Source organism: Thamnophis sirtalis, unplaced genomic scaffold (assembly GCF_051295495.1).
Source record: "Thamnophis sirtalis isolate CommonGarterSnake01/CBP01778 unplaced genomic scaffold, rThaSir2_p1.2 scaffold_11, whole genome shotgun sequence".
Taxonomy (NCBI): domain Eukaryota; kingdom Metazoa; phylum Chordata; class Lepidosauria; order Squamata; family Natricidae; genus Thamnophis; species Thamnophis sirtalis.
The window spans coordinates 21,583,592-21,607,888 of NW_028261391.1; the positions used below are offsets into that span (position 1 = coordinate 21,583,592).

The window sequence follows — 24,297 nt, forward strand, 5'->3', positions numbered from 1 at the left end:
AACGAAAGTAATGGAAAGCTCCGCGAGCGCGCGCCAGCTCCCATCGCCTCCCTCCTTTCCTTCCGAGCGCTGCACTTTCCGCCTTCCTTTTCATTTGCGTATGTCTCTCCACCCAAGGGCTCCGGCGTCCCGCCCCGCCGCGGAGGCTTAGCCAATCACAGAGTGGCGCTGGAGAGGGGAAGGCGTGGCCGTTGCCCTCTATCCGAGAGCGAGGCTATAACCTCCTCCCCTGCTCCCCCCCGCCCGTCCCCTTCCCTCCCCTCCCCCATCTTTCTCTCGCTCGCTCTCTCTGCCTTCGCTACCGGCACATTCCGCCGCCCTGAGAAAGGCCCGAAAGGCAACGGGAGCGGCTGGAACAGGCAGGAAGGGCCGCAGCCGGCTTCTTAGTTTGTCATCGGGCCAAGCCGGAGCCGAAGGCGGCTCGAGGGAGGATTAGCCAGCCCGCCGCGGCGCTGAGAGAAGCCGGGGAGGGGACGGACGGACGGACGAAGTAACGACAGTAAACCCGGGGAAGAAGGGCCCGGCCGGGTCCGGGGAGGGAGAGAAGAGGACGAAGCGAGGCCGCGCTCTCTGTCTCCCGCCATGGCCGACAACGAGAAGCTGGACAACCAACGGCTGAAGAACTTTAAGAACAAAGGCCGCGACCTGGAGGTAGGCACCCCTTGGGGAGGAGGAGGAGGGTCCGGAGCGGCCCGCCGATCGCGCCCAAAAGGGTCCCGGCGGGTTTGGAGGTCGGAGATCGGCTGCCCGTGGCGTCTCTGATAATCTCCCACGTTAGCGGCCAGGGGGCCGGCCGGTGGGCCGGCCTGCCTGCTTGAAGTGCCTCGAGGCGAGGCCGGAGCCTCCGCCGGGAAGGAAGGGAGGAGGGGGGTAAAGAGAAGAAGGAGGGTGGGGTTGGCTGTGCTTCCCTCGCGAGGGACGCGTCGACACTCAACACCCTGGGCTGGGAAGGGCCGCGGCCTAGTCTGCCGCTCGGCGGCGGCGGCATGGAAAGGTTCTGTTTTTCTCGCTGGCAGAGACCAGGAAGGGGATGCCGTACTCCTTGTCTTTTCTACTTGGGGTAGGCGTGGAAAAGCCAGGCCTTATTAGACGCCCGAGACTGGAAGGCGAGGAAAGAAGGAGTCCGAAATCTGATGGAGGAAACCCCTTCCTCCACCCCCCACCCCGCCCTCAGCAGCCTGACATGGAAATGGCCTGTCAGATGACTTGTTTTTCTCCTCTTCCCCACCTTTTCTCTCTCTCTTTCTCTCTCTCTCTCTCTTCCTGCGATCTATCTGCACCTTGCCGTGGAGAACCAGATTTGGAGACACATAGTTGCACAAATGTCCTTCTGCCTACTACATGGTTGAAATTATTCTTTTCTTTTTTTAAAACCAAACTACTTCCTACTCTATAGTTTTCCCTGTACTGCGGTGTAAATGTAAATCAGGCGATTTTTCATTTAAAATGAGGTTCACTTTTGGTTGCATTTGCAGTTAACACTTTACAGGTGTAGTGTTCCGGTGGTGAGTTTTTCAAAGTTAAATTTGAATATTGAATCTTGTTCTGCAAGCCCTTAACTTTTGCAAGTATTCCTGTTCCAACCTAGCCTCAGCCTGGAAACAAATGAAATGAAATTGGCTGGTCATTCTGCATGTAAAGATACATTGACAAACATAAACAAACAAATAAATAAAATGCACAGTTTCCCAGGATTGCTAAAAAAACTGCCCTTGGATATGGTCAGTGATGGAAGGCTCCATTACATATAATGTAAGCAGCTTGGTTATTGTTTTTCATTTGACTAGAAATTCTTTTAAATTGTATGAATATCATCTCAGTTTGCAGTTTCTCAGATTCCTATCTCAAATTTTGAATTATGTCTAACTAATTTGAAAGGTGAGAATTTATAAAAGATAAATTGTCTCCTACTGACTTTGAAGAAATGTCTATATAGTTAGCAACAACATGGAATTGGTCTTATGCAATAGTTTTTCAACTTCTTTACCTAGGCAACAGCCCTACTGATGTCTCATCCAAATACTAAGCACATGCTTAGCTTTTTGAGATTGGCCAGAATTATTTAGGTGCTGTATTGTAGATTCATTGATTTTCATCACAAGATGATCTAAAATATGCCTTTAACAAAGTTGGTGCCAGTATTGAATATAAAGAATAATATGAGCAACAATCTGATATAGCATGGTCATAAAGCGTTCTCTTTCAGTCTAGGATTTCATGAATTCTTGCTGCCATTTCTTACCTCCTTTATAACGTAGTATTTATCATGCATCTGAACATAATATTATTTAGATTATATGCTCATGTCTCGCAGATGGCTGGCAGGTAAATAACCTTTTGAAAATATATTTAACATTCTGTTAGTATACGTGCTTAGCTGGCAAGAAAGTACCTTGATATGGTTTTAATTTATTTTCATTACGTATCTAATATTTCATTCCAGCTCTGCTTTGGAGAGGATTATAAGTAATAGCTTATCTCTAGTGAAAATTATAATTTCATGAAGTTAACTAATTTGGTTCCATGAGCAGTGCCATATTAATTCCCTTGACTTCTGAGCTCCATCACAGAAGGGGTATATAATGCTAGGAAATGCTGTGAATTCTTGTAATTTTCGTGCATACATAGTGGATAACATTTTATGTGAGCTTTAAATTGTTTCACAAATGAGATGTGCTGAACGAACATCTGCAAAGCTTATTTTGGAAGGTTTTATTCTAAAATTAGGAAATGTTGGAATTAGTCTGTCATCCATTGTTAAGGTTTTGTTATCTACGTAATGTGAAAAATAAAAACATTGGTTTTAATTTTACTAGATGAAAAGGAATCTAATAAAATCAAGCTAGCAAATGGAAACTGAATGCATCTGAATTCTTTGTAAAGTTGAACTGACACTATGAGGTATGGCTTTGTCATTCAGGGAAAGAACTGAGATTTTTAAAGTTTTTTTTCTGGTGTTGAGATGGAACTTTTAAAATATCTATCGGCTGAACCGGTAGTGGTATGGTGGCCTGGGTTGCTTGAACCAGCAGTGACCCAGACCTGCCACGCCCCCAAACTGGTTCTCCGGTCGCCGCCATTGCAGATGGCATCTTGGTTTTGTGTTCTGTGTATGCGCAGAACAATTTTAATTGAACTGTACATGCAGCGCACGAGTGAACTGGCAGTAAAGCCGCCCAGAACCCACCCCTGTGAGGTATGTTGTTCATTCGAAATTTTATAAGAGACAGCTATGTTCATTCCTAAAGATTAGGGAGAGTAAATGAAGTTGGAATCAACAGAAGGCTGAAAATGAGGAGCACAAAAATATTTTCTGATGAAAATGTGCTTTGCTATTTGCTGCCAGTCTATTTTTTCATGCAGGAGGTTAATGAAAGGTGCGTATTTAAGGGCACCTGGGAATTCTGCTTTCCTGCTTCTGTGGAAAACAATCTTCCTTATTCCAGTATTTCAAAATAAAAAGAATCTTCAGTACAAAGGGGATATCATTCTTGAGTCAACTTTACATTTTTGTGTCATTATCTGGCTTATGAGGTAATAGATGTATTTTATATGATAGTACATTAGACTTATGCTAATAAACAAGATGTGTTACTTTAATTATCTCTAATTTGTTTGGTATCAAATTATTTTTATGGCTCTATGGTTAAGGATTATAGGAATTGTAACCCAACACATCTGGAGGATATCAGGTTTAGGCTATGTTAAACTAATTAGCTGTACAATATAGTTGAATGTTCTTTTCATAAACAGTCTTGAAAAGCTGCTTAGTAGTTGTGACTGCAAAGTAGATTTTAGAATTGTTGAGATGCATCCAATGAAATTGCTCTACGCCAGTTTATACTGTAATTCTTTAATAAATTGTGTCACAGTTGCATCATGTACCATGATAGAAATTTTACAGATGTTAAAATCATGGTTCAATTAGATGTTAGCCCCCCTTTAGTAGGTTTTTATGTTGCAGGGCATTGGAGCATGGGCCATCCCCTTTTTTCCCGATTTGCAGATGAATGTGGACAGATTAAAGGCTTATTTGAAATGCTTTGTTGTTCTAAATATCTACTATTACTTTTCTAGGGGATGCATCATTTTAAAGTTGCCGAAGATACAGACCTCTAACTAATTATAGTCACATTAAGCTATTCTGGGATATTTTTTAAATTGTGTGTTCTAATAGAACTAAAAATACTGCCATCTGCAACAATTTCTTGGCTTGCTATACAGATGGTGATCGATTGACTCTTTTACTGTAATCAGATTTCATATTTACATTGTAACTTATTGGTTTGCCTTCTTGGGAAATTACCATCTTAATGTGATTGGAGAGCTCAGTACTTCATTGACCCTGAGAATGATCTTACCTGAGAACCTCAAGTCCCTCTTCCCAATAAAGGAGAGGTGCAGCTAAGGGTTATCCGCAGGAGGACTATATCCAACTCAAGGTTTAGCAATATGCGGGAAGTCTATGAGAAGGAAGTATAAAACCAAACTTAGAAGAAGCAACAGCAAAATATTTCTGTATTTTGCCAGGATAACTATATGGGCCTAGCTAACATTTTTGGACCTGATCTTATACCATATGATGAGTTTATCAGAATGGAAGAAACTGTTAACTATTCTAGTTAATGGGGAAGAATGTTAAACTTCATAAGTACACCTAGAGATGAAGATATGGCCAGAATAAACTTTCATTTTAACAGAAAAGGTACAATTGGAATATAGAATGTCATGCTCCTAAAAGAAAAATTTGGAAGTGTGAAAGCAGAAATTAAACACATCAGATTGGAAGTTCTAGAAATAGTCAATTTAAGATAATTTGCCCCTTTAAGTAGAATTTTACATGCAAGAAATCCTGAAAAGTAATGGAAAGGCAGTAATATTTAAATACTTTTAAGTTTGTGCTTGGTTATATCCCTCTAAATGGCAGAGTCACACTTTTATTAGAATTCTAGTGGAGATCAGTATTGCATAGTTGGAGAAACAACAGTTTTATGACAAATTGCAAGGTGTGTTAAAAGCAATTTAAGCAAAAAAGGCTTAATGTTGCTGAAGGGTGATTGGAATACAAAAGTTGAAGAAATGGGGAAAATAAGGCAATAGGATGATTTGAATTGAGTAAATACACTATAGCAGGATACTAATAGTATTATCCAAGTATACGTTTTTGGTTATTACCAAAACTTAATGTATGCAACATGCAGGTGGTCCTCCAGTTGAGCCTGGCACTTAAATTTGTAATGGTGTAAAGGTGGATTACCATGTAACTGTACCAAATTTTATGATATTTTTCAGAGACATTTTCAAAACTGAAGCATCTAAAAATATTTTAGCATTTTAACTGGAAAATATCTAAGCAGCTTTCAGAACAGCTATTATGAAAGAAAGAAAGCTAAAGAAAGCTGGAGTATGCCTTTAGTTACAAGAAATATCTGTGCCAGCTGAATGCTGCCTTTTACAGTATCATAAAGAATAAAAAATACTATATCTTGATCAACGGGTGGATATGGTAAAACTGAAGTAAACTCTTTTAAAAGAAAAAGAAGTGAGGGAAAAGTGTGTATAACTTAGTACTGAAGAGTAATGGTAGAATAGATATGATAGAGGCCACTGAGATCAGAGGGTGATGTTGTAAATATGTTGAATCCCTTTACAAATTGTTTCAGAAGGGTGTCTGGACTCAACATTTGTCTGTTGCAGCCAATTTTTAAAAAAATAGAAGTGTTTGTACAAAAGAGAGAAAAATATGTGTTCAGGGACTTACTCCAATCCCTGAATGGCAATCAGTTATCCGTCAAATGGACACCAGATAAAATAGTCATGGAGCTGTTTAAAGTAATGTAGATGAGACATTTAAAATGATACCAAGCTCTGTATATAAAAATAAATGCAGCAAAACAGCATGTATTCATACCTAAGACAAGAAATGGAAGGGAATATATGCATTGCCAAATTTAAAAGTTCCTGTATAGTTTTTTCTAGTTTTAATATTTTACAAAGAATAATGCTCCATATGGGGAAATGAGAAAGAAGCATATAGGTTTCAGAAAAGGCAGAGGGATCAATGAACTGGTGTTTAATATAAAGTGGAGAGAGCAAGACAATTTTAAGGAAAGGTTTTATTTATCATAAACATTGCCTTCGAATTTACACTTCTTGCCAGAATTTAAAATATATTAAGACAATGAAATGATTGATTACTCTTTGAAGATACTTTATATTAGTTCTAGAATAATAACTGCATTTTGGGGGGAAATGGCTTGGAATAAAAAGGAGTAATTTAAGGATACATGCTGATCCGTATCTGTTACATAATAATTACTGAATTAAAAGGCTAAAAGACATAACAGCTATAATCAGAAATGAAGGTTGAAAAGCTAACAGATTGAAATATGCAGTTGATACCACTCTGTTAGCTGAAACAAAAGTCCATTAAAAATAATTCACTATGAAACATAGAAGATAAAAATCATGGTTAATATTAAAAAGTCAAAGCTAAAAAAGCTGTCTAGCTTGGTTAGAGAACTCACAGTAAATGCAAAGTAATGAAAGGGATAATTTGTACTTCCTAGACCTCATATATGGCAAAATGTAGACCTTCTTAAAAGCATTTTTCCAATCCAGATAGCTTTGATATAAATGGGCCAATAGCCAGATTTCTTCAACAATATTTCTTCCATCAATTATTGCAGAAAATTCTGATGAGTTACTGGTTTTATTAAGATTTATAAAATGTGCTTAAAATGTGTGTGTGTGTGTGCCTGTGTCTGTGCACATGTGTATTCTCTTTCGAGTCAAACTGAAAGAGGCACAACTGGTGAAAAGTTTGTCCAGGGGAAAGTTAATATTGTATGCAGGAAATGTGTGTCATGTTGTAGCAAACCAAAGTCTAAACTGTGTACAGTTTTTGTAAAGTGCAACACTTCCTCTAGATGGCAGCACATAACCATCTTTGGTTGATTTAGAAGACCAGAGAGAAGTGAAACTACTGAAGGTCATTTTCATTTGCTAATTTTCTTTTTTTAAGAATTTATATGATTATCAACTCGTTCTGGGCAGCTTACAAAAAATAAAAACCCAATATACAAAAGTAAAAACAAAGTGTCTTTTTAATTTGAAAGCCTTTCATGCATACTTCTATATGCTGAGTTTCTAAAACTAAAAAATAGCCACAATAAGTGACTTTATTAGTAACCCAGCACCAGTACACAAGGCTACATAAATACAGAACAAAACTTCCAAAATTGCATCAGCAGTATACAACAAATTGTTGACTAAACAGCTGTGATAGTCACTTTATAGGTGATTTTAACACTGAATAAATAAAGTGGGGGTTATGTATTTTTTCACTGTTTCTATAAAAGGACAAAACTCACATTTTATCTTTCAGTTAAGTGTCAGGGTTTTTTAAACATAAAATTTTAGTTTGCTAGAGGTTAGACTAAGTAATCACTAAATGCACTTTTTTAAAAAAAGGTATCCCAGCTTTGTCCATGTAGAAAAGAACTTTGTAATATCTTAACTGCCTGTGGTTCTCACCATAGTCTCAAATTCTTCCATTTCAATGATAATTTCTCCTTAAATAATGTTAATTCCTTCCTGTAGGAAATTCTTAATAAAACTTCTGTGTGATTACCAGCTTTGGACAAGAAAACATGAATAGACATATCTGAAATACTCAGTTGAATTATTAAGTTATAGTGCTGCTGCCTTGAGTGTTTTAAAACAAATTAAATTTAACCGCGGATCCACAGTAGTTAACTATATACATACATACATACATACATACATACATACATACATACATACATACATACATACATACTCTGAAGTGTCTCTCCTTGTCTAAATAGTTGGTTATTTTGAATAATTAAATTATTTATAATATAGCTCCCAGATTTTATTATTTTAGGTGATAATTCCATTATAAAGATACATACTGTAATATCAAAATGTGTTGACATGCCTTCTCCCCACTTGTTTCATTGGATAGGGAAGTGTGTAAAGATATTATGTATGCATTCAGCAAAACATGGTTCCAATTCTTTCTCTGATTAGAAGCCCTGTTGGGCTAGGTCAAGGGCTTCAAACTCACAGCCTGTGGACCGGATGCGTCATGCGCTTGCCACGCCCACCCATGGTTTAATGAAGGGGGAAAGTTGTGATCTGTCACGTGATGATAACTTAACATCGTGAGTTCGACACCCGAGGGCTAGAGGTGGATGGTCTATAACTAATATAGAAGCTTGAATGTCTGTACAAACCACCAATTCCCCTTCAAAAATTTAGATGTTTAGTTAAAAGCTTTTCTGAAAATAGGATATGTATATGTATGTCTGTATAAGTAGTGAAACTTCACTGACACTTTTGGTTTAATTTTCTTTATTGAGGCCTGACATAAAAACAAATATTGGATACTCTATGAGATAATTAGCTGACAGTGTAATTCTTTACTCACAAATATGCATGCTCTCAAGTCTAGAGCCTAATCATAGCGGAAGCAGTTTTATTGGTTTAGTTAATGCTGAAATTTTTAACATATTGTCCATAAGTACTGTGTGCTCTAATACATTCCTCAGGGCTCCGTGAATTCCCTGATCCATTTGAAATTGGTGTTGCAACGAAAAGTGGATTTATTGGAATTCATGTGATTGAGCTTCATACAGGCCTTGCTTTTGGAATAACTTTTTGGTAGCCTTTTAGCTTAGTTGTATTTCATGATTGAAAATACCTTTCATTAAATCTGTCTTATATTCAGCATGTTTTCACAATGTCTTAATTTGTTCTGTCCCATTCCTCTCCCCCTTCCTGACTTGGAACCCTGATCTGGAAAATTAAGATTTTCAGTCCCTCCTTTAATCTGAAAGAAGTAGTAAATAGGAGTAGAAGGTGCAAATAAGATCAATATGAACTTAGCAAAGAGCGTCAGACATTACATATTTTTGTTCTTTCCATGTCTTGTTAGTAAACCTGATATTATTCATTCTAACAATAAAATTGAATATATTGTCTTGGGATAACTTTTAATAAAAGAAATATAAATCTTATTTTAAAAATATGCTGAAATTGTGGACAGAAAAAGTTTCATGTCTGAGAAAAAAGAAAGCCCGTGGTTCTCAATGTCTGATTATTCTGGTTGATCTATTATAGAAGCTGGCTTGTTTCATTACTTGGTACAGATATTAAAGGGGCTAGATTCAATATCTGGATAACTTGTAAAAAATTATTTGAGTATCTACTTTCCTTTCATCAATTTCTGGAATATTACCGTATTTTTTGGAGTATAAGATGCACCAGAGTATAAAACGCACCAAGATTTTGAAGAGGCAATTTTTAAAAAAAAGTTTTTGCACTTTTCAGACCTCCCCAAAATGGTTCATTTTTTATGAAAACGGGCCCGGGTTTTTTTTCTCTCGAAAAAAGGGCATGAATAACCTTTAGGAGGCTTGTAGAGTGCTCCTGGGAGGAACAAAATCGAGCAAAAAATGGCCCGTTTTTTGCTCAAACGGGCCCGTTTTTTTGTTTAAAAAAAAGGGCATGCATAGCCTTTAGGAGGTTTAGAGAGTGCTCCTGAGGGCTGGGGGTGGGGGTAAAATTGAGCAAACAACAGCCCATTTTTCGCTCATTTATGCCTCCCCAGTCCCCAGGAGCACTCTGAAAGCCTCCTAAACACTCTGCATGGCCATTTTGGTGAAGGGGCATGGTTTCGGGAGCAAAAAATGCTTTATTCAGTGTATAAGATGCACCCAGATTTTCAGCCTCTTTTTTGAGGGAAAAAGGTGTATCTTATATACTCTGAAAAATACGGTACTACTATATTATTATTTTTTTAATTTTGGATCTACATTTATAACAGTTTCTGTTGTAGAACTGAAGGTATATCATAGTCACATTTAGAACTCATATTACTTCAGAAAACATTAGGAGTGGGATGTAATTCTATAATATTTTAATTTTACAGACTATGAGAAGACAGCGAAATGAAGTTGCTGTGGAATTAAGAAAGGTAAGGTTTAACATTTTAATCACATAAAATAATTTTAAATTTAACATTGGCTGAGTCCAGTACAACACTGGTGCACCTATCCTCATATATTTGAGAAATTTCTCTTATCCTGTACTTAATGTTCACCACTTTGATCAAATTCAAAATGTCTATAATTTGTTAAAACGGAGGCATTTACCAATAACAAAAACATGCAGATTTTTTTTAAAAAAGGATCAAAACAGCATTGTAGTCACTGTACAAAACATTGTATTCACTGTGCAAACAATGAAAGCACTATTGTTACTAGTTGCAACCTGCCCTGCCTGTTCAACAGCTTAAAAAATGGGTCTGACAATGAAACAAATAGCAGTGAATTAAGTTTATTGAGCCTATGAACAACAGAAGTTCAGCAAAAAATATAATTGGATTGAGATGACTAGCACAGCAGTGCAGTACTAAGTCATGCATGTTTTTGCTGCACTTTTCTGCATTTCAGAAAAGTGTTACAATTATATGCTGTATATTATTGCATGTTATGTGTTCAGTGCTTAATTATAGCAAATTATAAAAACTGCATTTTGTTCTTTGCTCTTATTTTATATTGAGAACGTTTTTTTAAATTTATAAATTTTAATACATTTTCAAAAAAATTGGGAAGCATTTTCCAAACATTTCCAAAACGTAATTTTATAATTTGTATTTAAAAGAACAAAAGAGATGAGCATCTTTTAAAAAGAAGAAATGTACCTCATGAAGATATCTGTGAAGATTCTGATATAGATGGTGACTTCAGAGTGGTAAGAATAAGTACAATATTCAAAAGACCCATTTGTTTTGTGTTTTTAATGAAACTATTCCTAACACTTTATTATCTCCTATAACAGCAAAATACATCATTGGAGGCAATAGTTCAGGTAAATATCTTCTTCCATTTTTTTTAAATCAGTGAAGTTGAACATATTTTATGAGTTCTGACTGCAAAATTAATTAATGGGTTTATTTTTTTTAGAATGCCTCAAGTGACAACCAGGGAGTCCAGTTAAGTGCAGTACAGGCTGCAAGGTAAGATGCAAATTTAACCACTTGAATTGTCTGATTGTAATAAAGTTTATTAACGGAAAATGTTCTAAATCTCTTTAATAAATTTCTTTTTCTGATTAATAGATTTTCTAGTAAAAAAGTTTAAAAACCTAAAGCTTAATTTTTTGAACAAAAATAGATGAAATGATGCCCTGACATCATGTGCATACAGGTAGTTTTCGAATACTGGATGGTTATTTAATAAGCGTTTGATATTACAATGGGCCTGTAAAAGATCTTTATGGCCTGTAAAACACCTCTGGCTATTGAAAAATTCCTCCCTCTCTCTCTCCCCCCCCCAACCTCTCTCTCTCTCTCTCTCACACACACACATACACACACACACACAGGTCACATGACTGCATTTCAGACATTTGGCAACTGAATTATGTAATTATTTTACATTTTAAGTATATTATTGAAAAAACAGGATCAGAATTACTCATTATTTCATCTTTGTATCAATACTAAGATAGGAAATACTTTGAAATATTGGATAAATAGTATCACTTCTTTTTAATATAATTTTGGATCTAAGTATTTATTGAAAGTCCACATGGAAGAAACTAAAGTTACCTTGCAAATTTGAACTAATACTGTATGTTTTTAAATAGAAAACTACTCTCCAGTGATCGCAATCCACCGATCGATGATTTAATAAAGTCTGGAATATTACCTATATTAGTACATTGTCTGGAAAGAGATGATAAGTGAGTATGTACCTTAACAGCACATTTTTAAAAATAGAAACAAATATTTGAAAATACTGGAATGAAAACTAAATCCTTATCTCTATCTATGTGTTTAAATATTATCTTTAGTCCATCTTTACAATTTGAAGCAGCATGGGCTCTGACAAATATTGCATCTGGAACCTCTGAACAAACACAGGCTGTAGTTCAATCCAGTAAGTTAATTATTACTATGCATTTGTGTATACACATAACTTGTGCAAAACCTCTGTTTAAATAGAACTGTGTACATTCCAGGTTTGTTTTGTTTTAAGAATATACTAGTATATACCGATCTGTCAATTCTTTTAATTCCAGAAGTGGGAAACCTGCATCTCATATGTAGGTTGAAATTCAACCCGGTTAGTACATGGTTTATATACCCCATCCGTCTTTAAATGAAATTCGGAAGGACCAGGGAAGATTCTGCCCACAAGCCCGGAGTGTGAGTGTGAGAGCGCACCCAAACCAGTAGTAGAAAAATTGGCAACCCACCTCTGCTTTACAGTCCTCTCTAAGCAGTTTACAGAGTCAACATATTGCCCCCAACAATTTGGGCTTCATTTTACCCACCTCAAAAGGATGGAAGATTGAGTCAACCTTGAGCCTGGTGAGATTTGAATTGCCAAATTGCAGGCAGATGACAGTCAGCAAAAGTAGCCTGCAGTACTGCACTCTAACCACTGCACCACCACGGCTCACAGACCAAAGTATCTGCTTAATATAGACCAAAATATCTGCTTTCCTTCAGTATAATTCAACTACATAAAGAAGTAATGAGATCCTTAGATTAAATCATTGTGTTACTATATTATAATATACCATAGCGTGATTAAGAACCTTTGGATTCATTGGATATGCTCTTTTCCTAATAGCCATAGAAAGTAACTTGTAAGCTTTTTCTTCTGTTTTAGATTCAGGTGATACTTGTTATCATGTCTAATCTCAGTGAACTACAGTTCATGAAACTCTCTTATTTTTATCAAATGTAAATAAAATATAGTTAAGGATTCAAATATCTTCAGCTAAGTATTCTGATGTAGGGCAATTATTGGAGAAAATGGAAGAGAGGTCAGCCTTAATAGATTAACAGAGTTAGAAGGGGCCTTGCAGGTCATCTAGTCCAACCCCCTGCCCAAGCAAGAGACCCTACATGGAGGCCTCTACCTAGGATCAAACTCACAACCTCCTGATTGTGAGGTGAGAGCTCCACTTTAACAACATTGTTAAATTAAAGTATGGTTTAGAAAATTGAGTTACATTTAACTATTTCAAAACAATATTGCGGGTTTGTGTAATTAATGTAAACTTACTTGAGATTAAATAATTTGACTTTTTAAAATAGGATTCCTCACTTAAATGTTATTTTTGGCCTTGAAATTTCTTTGCAGAAATTTGCAGTCAAATATTTCATCCTGTCTTTCAATACATTATTTTTAATGTATTGAAAATAGTTGCATCAGATATGAAATTTAAATGTAACCTTTATCTTACATAAGACATTTCATTTTTAATCTATAATACTGGTGGAGGCTTGGTTTTCTTAACATATTTCAGAATTAGTGTCCTGCTTATTATAAATGCCTTGTTTTTAATTTATATAATTGGTTTTTATTAATGAATAATAATTTGTCTAATGGGGAATATGTTTGGGGTGGAACTTGTTATCCTCTACTTTTTGCTAAACTCTATTGGTCATGCTAGCTTGCTGCTGAGAGTTTTAATTCTGTTAACATAGAGTAGATCAGAGGTATCCAGCCACTACTTTATATCAGGTTATGATTTTTTTTTGCTTTTGAACAAGTTAGTAAAAGCAAACTAAAATATGGTTGTATAAAGACAGTGTATTAAAGTCATTTTTACTGACTAATGCATGGCCAAGAACAGGTCTGTGCTTTTTAAGTAAAAAAGAGTGATGAAAATATTTTTAATGAAAACAAATATTGCCGGCTCTAATTAGCTTGATATATGCTGGTGAGTATGATGGACTCTCCCTTCTTATTATTTTTAAGTTTCTGGAGAATTATATATTGTATAATTGATTTTAGAAAATCTGCATATTCCATAATGTAACTGTCCAGAAACAACTGTTGCTGTACTGAATAGAATTGATTCTTCCAACAGTAGGACTGCAGGTTGTCCTTGGCTTAAAACAGTTCATTTAGTGACTGTTCAAAGTTACAACGGCACTGAAAAAAGTGACTTCTGACCATTTTTCACACCTACAAATGTTGCAGCATTCCCATGGTCATGTGATCAAAATTCAGATGTTTGGCAACTGACTTATATTTAGGACAGTTGCAATATTCCAGGGTCATGTGATTATCTTGTGCAATCTTTTAATAAGCAAAGTCAATGTGGGAGCCAGATTTACTTAATTTCCCTGTTACTGCCTTAACTGCAGCGATTCACTTAAGAAGTGTGGCAAGAAATGTCATAAAATAGAGCAAAATCCACTTAACAACAGTCTTGCTTGGCAACAGAAATTTTGGGGTCTCAAGTCAAGGATTGCCTGTATTGTTTCTCATTTTGGCAGCTCTCAGAAATTAAGGCTTTTGGTTTTAATTATCCATCCGCTTAAAGTCATATACTAAGAGTATGTTTTTGAGCTTTGAAACAGTTAAGTAATTTATGTCTTTTTTGCAGATGCTGTCCCACTCTTTTTGAGGTTGCTGCATTCACCCCATCAAAATGTTTGTGAACAAGCAGTATGGGCTTTAGGCAATATCATAGGTTTGTTATATTTTATATAAAACATGCTGATTCAGTAATTTAACATTTAATAACTTGCCAGGCTTGCACTGCAATATTAATATTAGTCTTTTTCTCAAAAATACTTTATACGTAATCTTTATTTCTTCATTTCTCCAAAGTATCTCTTAATGATATGCATGTATATTCTGATAAAATTATATGGAAGAATAGAAAACATGAATTATTTCATTCATGGTGTGTCAGACACAAACAACCAGACCCACACGTGAAGAGTTCAAGCTTGCTACTTTATTATATTCTGCCTGTTATACAGGAATCTTCCTGGATGTCAACCTCAAATGGAAACAGATCTATCTTTATGGAGCTTAAATGGAATTATTTCTGGATCTCATTGCAAGGATTTTAGACTATTTCCAAACTTGAGGTCTCCCACTTGTCACCTTGCACAGCTAGGTGTTTCCCAACATGGAGTGCTTTATTTATTTTAAAATATTCATAGGCTATCCACTATCTAGAGCAGTGGACCACATGTCAATCCAGTTATCCCTTTTCCTGGTATGAAATATAGGTAGTCCTCAACTTGCAAGAGTTCATTTAGTGATTGTTTGAAGTTACAACGGCACTGAAAAATGTAATTTGTGACCATTTTTCACACTTATAACAATTGCAGTATCCTCAGGGTCACGTGATGAAAATTGGGATGCTTGACAAGTGACTCACATGTCCCGGGAGCATATGATTCACTTTTGCGATCTTCTGACATACAAAGTCAGATTCACTTAGCAATCATCTTACTAACTTAACATCTGCAATGATTCACTTAACAACTGGCAAGAAAGGTCGTGAAATGAGGCAAAACATAGTTATCTCGCTTACCAACAAAAAATGTGGGTTCAGTTGTGGTTGTTGTCGAGGTCTAACTGTAATGTTATTTCTTCCCCCATTCCCTCCCTTTCTCTATCACACAAACACACAGAATTTCTTGCTTTATGCAAGCATTTTGGTAGTAGCAGTCCTCAACTCACAAACAAGCAATTACAAATTGTTCCATTACCCCCAGGACATGCCCAAATTATCCCTTGGAGTACTTACTCTCAGTTTAACAATTATTGATGTAGAGAAGGACCATTTTAGTATAGTAATAAAGGAGACTGAGTGGTAGGTCTCCCTTAGACAGGAAAGCTGGCTGATGACTGGGCCAGTCATCAGCCCTATCTATCTCATAGCATTGTAGGGAAAATCAGAGGCAGGAGCATGTTTGTTGCCATGAATATTAAGAAATGTATAATAACGAGCAACTTCTCAGTGGAATGGATTTATGGGATTAGGATTTTTTTTCCTGCAGGAGATATCATACAGGGAAATGGCAGTCTTTAGATTGCTTAGCCTAAAAGACAAGCATTTCTAATAGTAGTCTATTAGAATTATTCACCCTTGCATTGAAAATATGTGCAGATATTTTTACTAATATATTACAAATGTTTAAATATTTATACAGGAGATGGGCCACAATGTAGAGATTATGTCATTAGTCTTGGAGTGGTGAAGCCGTTGCTGTCATTCATCAGTCCATCTATTCCAATAACTTTCTTAAGAAATGTAACTTGGGTAATGGTCAACCTATGCCGTCACAAAGACCCACCTCCACCAATGGAAACAATTCAAGAGGTAAATCTACTTGTTCGTTGGAAATTAATCAGTTTGGATCTTACTGCATGATTTTGAATTTTGTACCCTTTTTTGTTTCTTCTAGATCCTCCCAGCATTGTGTGTCTTAATTCATCACACAGATGTAAATGTGAGTAATAAAATATTTTGTAAGATATCTTTAAAGACAAAATACAGAACCCTATCAGAATTGGTACCTACTTAAATATACATTAATCTATTAGATTTACCTTTCAGGAAATCACTGCTATCTCAAATAAGTAAATATGTGTGTGTTTCTACATATCAAGGAATGTTGCAAATAATCCCTTAACCATGGCTTCCTGGTATTATTACCCTTTCTCAAATTTAATCATTGAAAAGTTATATACCATGTTTCCCCCGAAGATAAGACAATGTCTTATTTTCTTTTGACCCCTGAAATATGGCCTTGGCCTTATTATTGGGGGGGAGGGGCTTATTATTTTGGAGCCAGACTCTTCGGGAGCCCGCTTACAAGAGAGCAGCCGCCTGGCAATCCCTCTCCAACCAGGCAGAGCGCCATTCACTGACCCAGCGGTATACCAAAGATGCCAAGCCGAGTAACAGTTGGGGAGAGGGGGAACCGGCGTTCGTGCAGCTTGGCATCTTTTGGATACCACTGGGTCAGTGAATGGTGCTCTACTCAGCTGGAGGGAGGGGTTGCGCAAACGCCTTTCCCCCCCCCCCCCCCATGTGCCTCTCAGTCCTCACTACGACCTGGATCACCTCTCCCTGCAGTGCCAGGGCTGCAGCCACCATTCCAACACTGAGGATGGCTTCTTTTGAGAAGCAGCTTGGGCCATCTGCCTGCTGCTGAGTTTTCCAGGAGCTGGGGCAGAGAGTCCTCCGGCAGCCAGACACAACCAGACTCGGCCTGCAGGCGGCTGGCCCTACTGGCTTCAGAAAAAGCCGGCCTCAGTGCTGGGATGGTGGTGGCGGCTGCGGCAGCCCTGGCCCTGGTCCTGCAGGGAGACTTGGCCTAGGTCATGGTAAGGACTGAGAGGTGCAGGGGTGTGTGTGAACAGGCGCTCACGCAACTCCCACTCCAGACGGGCAGAGCACTACGCACCGACACTACTTTACTTTACTTTGAGATGAGTGGTGCAAAAATGTGTCTGGGATACATAAACAAGTTTTAATAATTTTCTTCCAAACACATGCAATATAACAATACACAATGTTCTGAGAATAGCAAGAAGTTAAGTTTGATACATATTTTATAATTAATTCATGGTTAGAAATGAAGGTGAAAGTGAACTCTGGGGAAGGAGGGTTCTAAAAGGATTCCAAACAAGCAAGTGTAGCGGACAACAAAGTAAAATGGACAGAACCATGACAGAGGGCAAGAGAACTGAAGATGAAATTGAATGATTAGCAATTATAGCACAGTACTTGATTGATGTTAAAGTCCACACTAGGTCAATGGATCACTTTATGGTCTGGAAGAATATCTCATTGTTTTGTTGCTTGTGAAGTTGTGATGCATTTCCCCCCTTCTAATTAGATATTGGTAGATACAGTCTGGGCCCTCTCATACCTAACGGATTCAGGCAATGAACAGATTCAGATGGTGATAGATTCTGGGATAGTTCCTCATTTGGTTCCTCTTCTCAGCCATCAGGAAGTTAAAGTACAAGTAAGTATTCTGCAAGCTTTCTTTCCTTAAATTGGGTTATAGGGGAAGCTCTACATTAGAAATTAATATATCAAATCTTTTGAGTTGTCATTTTCTCAAAATGAAAGCTGTAAAGTATTCTGATATGAATAGCCTTTGTTTTTGGTTTGAAATGGCATTTCAAATAAATGAACAATATTTTTGACTCTGTCCTTAGAATAGGAGTACCAAATTATCTATTTCCCTGGATAATACTTGGCCCTTTAAAATGTTTATTTCTGGAATCTTTTTACTGATAGCATTCAGCTTACAGTAAATAACTTAAATCTGGTGAAAGGATGATATTAATGCATTAATATTTTCAATGAATCACCAATTATTTCCTTTTTAACATATTATTTGACCACCAGGTTTGATTTTTTTCCCCCTAGACTGCAGCACTCAGAGCTGTAGGCAATATTGTTACTGGCACTGATGAACAAACCCAGGTAGTTCTGAATTGTGAAGCTCTTTCACATTTTCCTGCTTTGTTGACACACCCCAAAGAAAAAATTAATAAGGTATGCGTTACCTATTACATGTTATTGATAAGAAATTAATATTATTATTAACTGATCCATTGATTCCATGTGAACACAGCTATGTTCAAATCTTACTAACTCTTGGAAATGATGAAATGGAGGTTAAAATGTAGAGGGATGAATGTGAGTGAATCGAAGAGCTTGATTGTTTTATTCAATATGGAAAAGGAAAAAGTATGTGTGTGTGTGTGTAAGAATGTGTGTGGTGCATGTGAGCATTCAGGGCCAAATAATGATGCAAATTGTGGACACTGAAAAGAATTGCTGATATCGGAGTGCATCTGAGGCACAGTTGCTAAGTCATAGGGCCTTTGTTGCAACATTGCCTGTGATTAAAGCCCAAAATATGTTCACAGTTTGTATCTAGAAAATGTAAACCTCTGACATGTTCTTTTAGTCATATAAATGAATATGTAATCTGATCCAAGAGTCCAGTTTAATTATTTTAAAATGCCCAAACATGGTTTTTATTCATAAAGAATACACATTTTTAAAAAGTATTAAAAACACACAGAAATTTCAATTGATTATGCTTATAAGTTTTGACAAAAGTTTTATTTATGTGCACATTTCATTTCATTTAAAAATGACCTTTCTAGGGCAGCAAAAAAGAGTAAATACAATTATAGACTTTAAATGTTAAAATTCAAAAAGTGAAATATAACTTAAAGGCTATGTTGTACATATTTGCTATTTTCATTTTAATTATTTAATGTGTTATACTTATTTTAATATATCTAAACAGTCCAAAGCCCACTGAGATTTGAGACTATAGATCCATTGAACAGAAAAATAAATTTTTCAAGGCTACCAATCTTATTGAATTTGGACTAGAGCTTTTTCATTGATCTTAAAGCCTAGATGGATTCATGTGGGCATAGTTAGTTTTTAAATATCTGGCTCAAAATGTTCAGGTCTTAAAAGACCAGTATAAGTACTATGAATTTGTTTGGAAACATGTCAATAATATATGGCTGTCATAGAATTAATGTTGTTTTCTTTTTTGCATCAGTTAAACTGTCCTAATGGTCTAATAGGCCCAGATTGATTACATTTAATAGCATAATCTACATGTAATCAATGCATGTAAGATCAAAGTAAAATCCATATCTATAGTGAATAACATTAATGTATCAATCTAAGGGGTGAATGTTGCCATCCCAGTTTGCACAGATAGTGCAAGAAGATCATAATTTCAGAAGAATTTTCCAAGTTCATACTTGGATTTTCAGCTAGGGGTGAATGTACTGCATATCATTAGCTAGATTTATTTATCAATTTATTCTCACAGCACCTCTAGCTTTCTGTAGATTAGTGTTCAGTTCATCTATAACTATTCAAAAATCCATGGCTTCAGAATATGAGTTGATATTTACCATTAAGTTTACAAGGCCAGCTCTCAGCTCACTGTAATATTAATTGGTCACAATAACTCACCAAACCTGTATTCAGTAGACTTTCTTAACTACTATCACAGAGTAGTCAGGGGAATAACCCAGAATATATATTATTTAAATATATTTGTTTAAAGGTCTTTTCTGATCATTGGCTCAAGTTTTTAATCCAGTGAATTTTTAATCCAGTTCAGCATTGCACTATGTTATTACAACAAATCCTGGTTGGCTTACTTTGCTCAATATTAATTGTACTGGCTGTTTAATCATCATGCTGAACCAATCAATCTACTTTATAATTTAACATATTATATGAAGCCAGCCCATTATTTCATTGCCCTGAAGTCCTATGGAAATTTGTACTTTGGTCAAGAGTTTGGAAACTATCATTATAGTGGCTTGGTAATACTTGTAAATCATTCTCTAAGCACAGTATGACAGCTGGATGCTACCATACCTCAAGTAATATGTTTCATTTTTAATAACTGATCTAGGGGCTTTAAAGCCCATTTTTAAAAATGTGCTCTTAATATTTTCATATAGTTTTTAATCTATATATGTAACATGTTTGAAATCACTACTATAGTCACCAAGGTTTGAAACCAATGAGAAGGGAATCCAACCCCTTTAAATTCTGGTTAACCTTAGGCTCATTTCATTATTAAATAGTTCATCAACTGAAGATTGTAAAATTCTACAACTTCATAAATGTTGCACATTTCAGGCGGCCTCTGGAGCATATACAAGGATTAAAAACAAAAAACCATGATTTATACACCTAGTGCCCAAGGTTAAAAAATAACTCATAACACCAACACCATCCCAAATACTTAATAAAATGCTTAAAACAAATTTTATATTTTATTACTTCACATTTATACTTTACCTTAAAATCAGTTCAGTGGGATAAGCATAGTTTTTGTTTATAGGTAAAAGTATATATCCTATAACTTAGTTCTTATCTTATTTAAATAGAACTCATCTTGGAAGCAGATGTATGCTGAACAATTTCAACATAAATAGGTTAACATGCAACTTAAATGATACCTAGTACCTAGATTTTATTTTACCATGTTCATACTGAAAACCATGTAGCTCTACAGGAGTCAAGCTATACTTTCAGAATTTGTAATAGTTCTTTAAGTATTGTTCAACTTTTCTTTTTTGTTGCAGGAAGCTGTATGGTTCCTATCTAACATCACTGCAGGAAATCAGCAGCAAGTCCAGGCAGTGATAGATGCTAACCTTGTACCAATGATAATACATCTTTTAGATAAGGTTAGTCAAACATTTGCTTAAATTATTTAGGTGGGTGCACATATGTCTATCTGATAGTTCACTTAACTCAGTAAACTTCGCTTTTTTCTAGCAAGGCAAGCACCAATCCTCAAGCAACCTGCTGATTATATCACTTAAATAATTATAATTCAAGACTTAGATAATGAAATTATATAAGAGAAAAAGTTGATTAAAGAGACTAAGATATTTTAAATCCGTAGTAAATTATGTAATGAACAATCTTATCAGTAGATTTCTCAGTTGTTAGCTACTACTGCTATATTCCTTGCACAACAATGAAACATTACAAGTACCAAATTTTACAGTGCAAATCAGTTATTAATCACCAGATGCTTTCAAAGGCAGTCATATGTCAACAAAATGCTTTAGGACATAATGGACTAAATGCAATGTTTCCTTTGAAGACAAAGTGGGGATCTTTCTTTTCATGTTCAGAAATTCTGCTGTAAGCAGTAGCCTAATGAAGTAGCTCAAAATTTATTTTAGCCATCTTTCTACATTGTACAGTAAATGCCACAGAAGTCTTGGTTTTCCAAATTTGGACGAGGTACCATTTAATATTTTAAAACAAGTAAATTGTCATACAGAGCAGATATTATATTTGCTCCTCAAATTGAAGGCTAAATTGTATCAGGCAATATTTTGGGATCTTTGCAGTTTTGATAGCATGAGATGCACTGTCAGAGATTGTGAGGGTATACCAACTCATAAAATGGCACTCATAATATAGTAATTATAATACAAAACTCCATGTATAAAAAGTAATATATAGGATAGTTTCCAGTAAAAAATGAATGCAGCAGTGCATTAAAACTACTACATACAAATATCTGCAAGTAAGATTATTCCACTCCTTTAATAGAAATTAGGTTAGTATTCTATTCTTTTTCCATTTTTTATTTATTTATTTATTTTGCCTTATAAGTTAACTCCAAGCAGAACTATGCATAACTACTTGGCCCAATTGTTTTATGACTCAAGGGATTAAAAGGACTTGAGGAGATAAACAGATTACTCTGTGCCTCCCAAATCATTGTAGCTATCTTCTGCTGTGGGTAGTTAATAATAATTATAAATTTTTATGCAACCCAACTCTCAACCACGATAGACAGCTCACATCAATCAAATTGCAATAAAATCAGTAAATCATTAAAATTAGAAGATGGCAAGTGCAGTGAAGCAGCAGTTTCTTTTTCTATCAAAGGTCTAAGTGAATAACCAGATATTCACAGTACTATTAGCCATCTGGTAGGAATGAGTCAGAGACAGTTTCTCCCCACCAAACACCAGATTCTGGGACAGAACCATGACAGCTTAACTTGGTTGCCCAGGGTTGAAAGATACTGATGATACTGAATCCCAAATTGGCAGATGACCTTACCCAGCAGTTTCATGTAGATGTTGAAAAGATGGGGAGAAAGAGTGAACCTGTGGAGTCAGGAGTCCAATCAGTTCAAATGAATGTAAGTTTATTGTATGCTAATGCTCTTTACAAGAATATGAACTACTAATGATCAAAGCAAATTGGTGGAAGATAAAGAGTCAACAGAATTCATGGTGGGCTGGACTTCGATCTCGTGGGCATGAAGGGACTCAAGTTTGATGACACATTTGTTCCTCCCTTAGGCTCAGCCTGATCATCTCCTACAGTTAATAGTTTAAGGTACAGCTAGTTCTTGACTTAGTACCAGTCACTTAGCAATAGTTCAGTTACGACAAATCCCCAAAAAGGAACTTACAACCCGGATTTGAAGTTTCAATGTCCATGCCCCCCGTCACATAACCACATTTTTGACCATTGGCAATGTACAATGTTTTTTCAGAAATTGCATTTAGTTTTAGTTTCTGGGTAAAAATCCCAGTGGAGAGCAATGGATTTGTTTAATGACCGTAATGTTCACTTTCCAGTGCAAAAAATGTCATAAAATTGCATGCTCAGTTAATAGTTCAAAATTCAAGTACTATCTATACCCATTTTGGTCCCAATGCTGGGGAAAAATCAATCTTTGGGAGACAGGAGAATGGGCTTTAACAAATTAAATGAATATTAAACTCATGTTTAAGTTTGCCCGTTAAAAATCTTCCATTTACCTTATTAAAGAAAGCCTGGGCTGAAAATAATGTATCAACTTTTTCATGTTTTTAGGGTGATTTTGGTACACAAAAGGAAGCTGCTTGGGCTATCAGTAACCTGACAATCAGTGGAAGAAAAGATCAAGTAAGTAATATCTCATATATATTTGAGTTAAGGGAATATGATGGGATTAAAATGGAAGTACAAATGGGAGGCACAGTCCAATTAGAAGAAGGTATTTAAAAGGTCGAGTTTTGTGTTTTCTTCAGGTGTCTCAGATTGGAGTATAAAAGTCCATTGTTTTCCAGTGCAAGCCTGCTGAGAACTGAATTACATAACTTTTATTAGATTTGTTTTGGAGACTTTTAAAGTTTATACTCAAGAAAGTCTTTACAATAGCTTTACTTCTGGTTAACTGAAACAAAAATGTCTCAAAACAGTTTTTCAGCCTCACATTCCTTAAATTTATATCAGTCTGGTGTAGAAATAGATAATAGTACTTTAAGGGTACTGTCAGAATAAACAATGTTAAGGTAAATATCTCATTACAGATCAATTTGTAATATCTCAGTTTTCTTTAAAGTAATTAAAATATGCGTATTTTCAATTATTTAAAACCAAAAGATTATAAACAGTATTTAGTGCACATAATATTTATTTATAATTTAGTGAATGTTTTAGTATGTTCCCTTCTTACTGCAGTGGCCTTCATTCATAGGTCAGCATATAGGTTGTGATGAGGCATAATAGAATTACAAGTAGATCTCGCTTAATTACTGTCTTGTTTAGCGAATGTTCAGTTAGATAACACTGAGAAATTAACTATGACCAGTCCTCACACTTATGACCATTGCATATCCAGTGGTCACAGGATCCCTTTTTGTGTGCCTCACAGCTAGCTTCTGACAAGCAAGGTAGAAACCAGCAGCAAAATCACATGTCATGATCATCTGATGTCTCATTTTACAACTGTCACTTACTGACAGAATTGCTGGTGCCAATTGTCATTAAGCAGGGATTACCTAGAGTGAAGATTGTATAGATACACTTGTACAGAAAAGTACTTTTCTATTTATGCAAAGAACTTTAGATCAAAAAACTGGATTATTTTACATTAAATTAAATTCCCATCCT

At 36.0% G+C, this 24,297-nt stretch overlaps 1 protein-coding gene and 1 non-coding gene across 2 annotated transcripts in view; both read left to right on the forward strand.

Annotated features, from left to right (window-relative positions):
• Nucleotides 1–264: 264 nt before the first annotated feature.
• The window catches only part of KPNA4 (karyopherin subunit alpha 4), a 28,161-nt gene continuing 4,128 nt past the window's right edge, over nucleotides 265–24,297 (forward strand). The window contains exons 1-14 of the mRNA XM_014067942.2: nucleotides 265–651; nucleotides 9,959–10,003; nucleotides 10,693–10,782; nucleotides 10,870–10,899; nucleotides 10,995–11,047; nucleotides 11,680–11,775; nucleotides 11,887–11,972; nucleotides 14,443–14,529; nucleotides 16,010–16,179; nucleotides 16,265–16,309; nucleotides 17,705–17,836; nucleotides 18,247–18,375; nucleotides 20,964–21,068; nucleotides 23,236–23,307. Coding sequence (XP_013923417.1) covers nucleotides 583–651; nucleotides 9,959–10,003; nucleotides 10,693–10,782; nucleotides 10,870–10,899; nucleotides 10,995–11,047; nucleotides 11,680–11,775; nucleotides 11,887–11,972; nucleotides 14,443–14,529; nucleotides 16,010–16,179; nucleotides 16,265–16,309; nucleotides 17,705–17,836; nucleotides 18,247–18,375; nucleotides 20,964–21,068; nucleotides 23,236–23,307 — 1,209 coding nt within the window. The 5' untranslated portion in view covers nucleotides 265–582. The remainder of the gene's footprint in view (nucleotides 652–9,958; nucleotides 10,004–10,692; nucleotides 10,783–10,869; nucleotides 10,900–10,994; nucleotides 11,048–11,679; nucleotides 11,776–11,886; nucleotides 11,973–14,442; nucleotides 14,530–16,009; nucleotides 16,180–16,264; nucleotides 16,310–17,704; nucleotides 17,837–18,246; nucleotides 18,376–20,963; nucleotides 21,069–23,235; nucleotides 23,308–24,297) is intronic.
• Nucleotides 18,479–18,823, forward strand: LOC148043551 (small Cajal body-specific RNA 7). Its single transcript, XR_015698117.1, has one exon.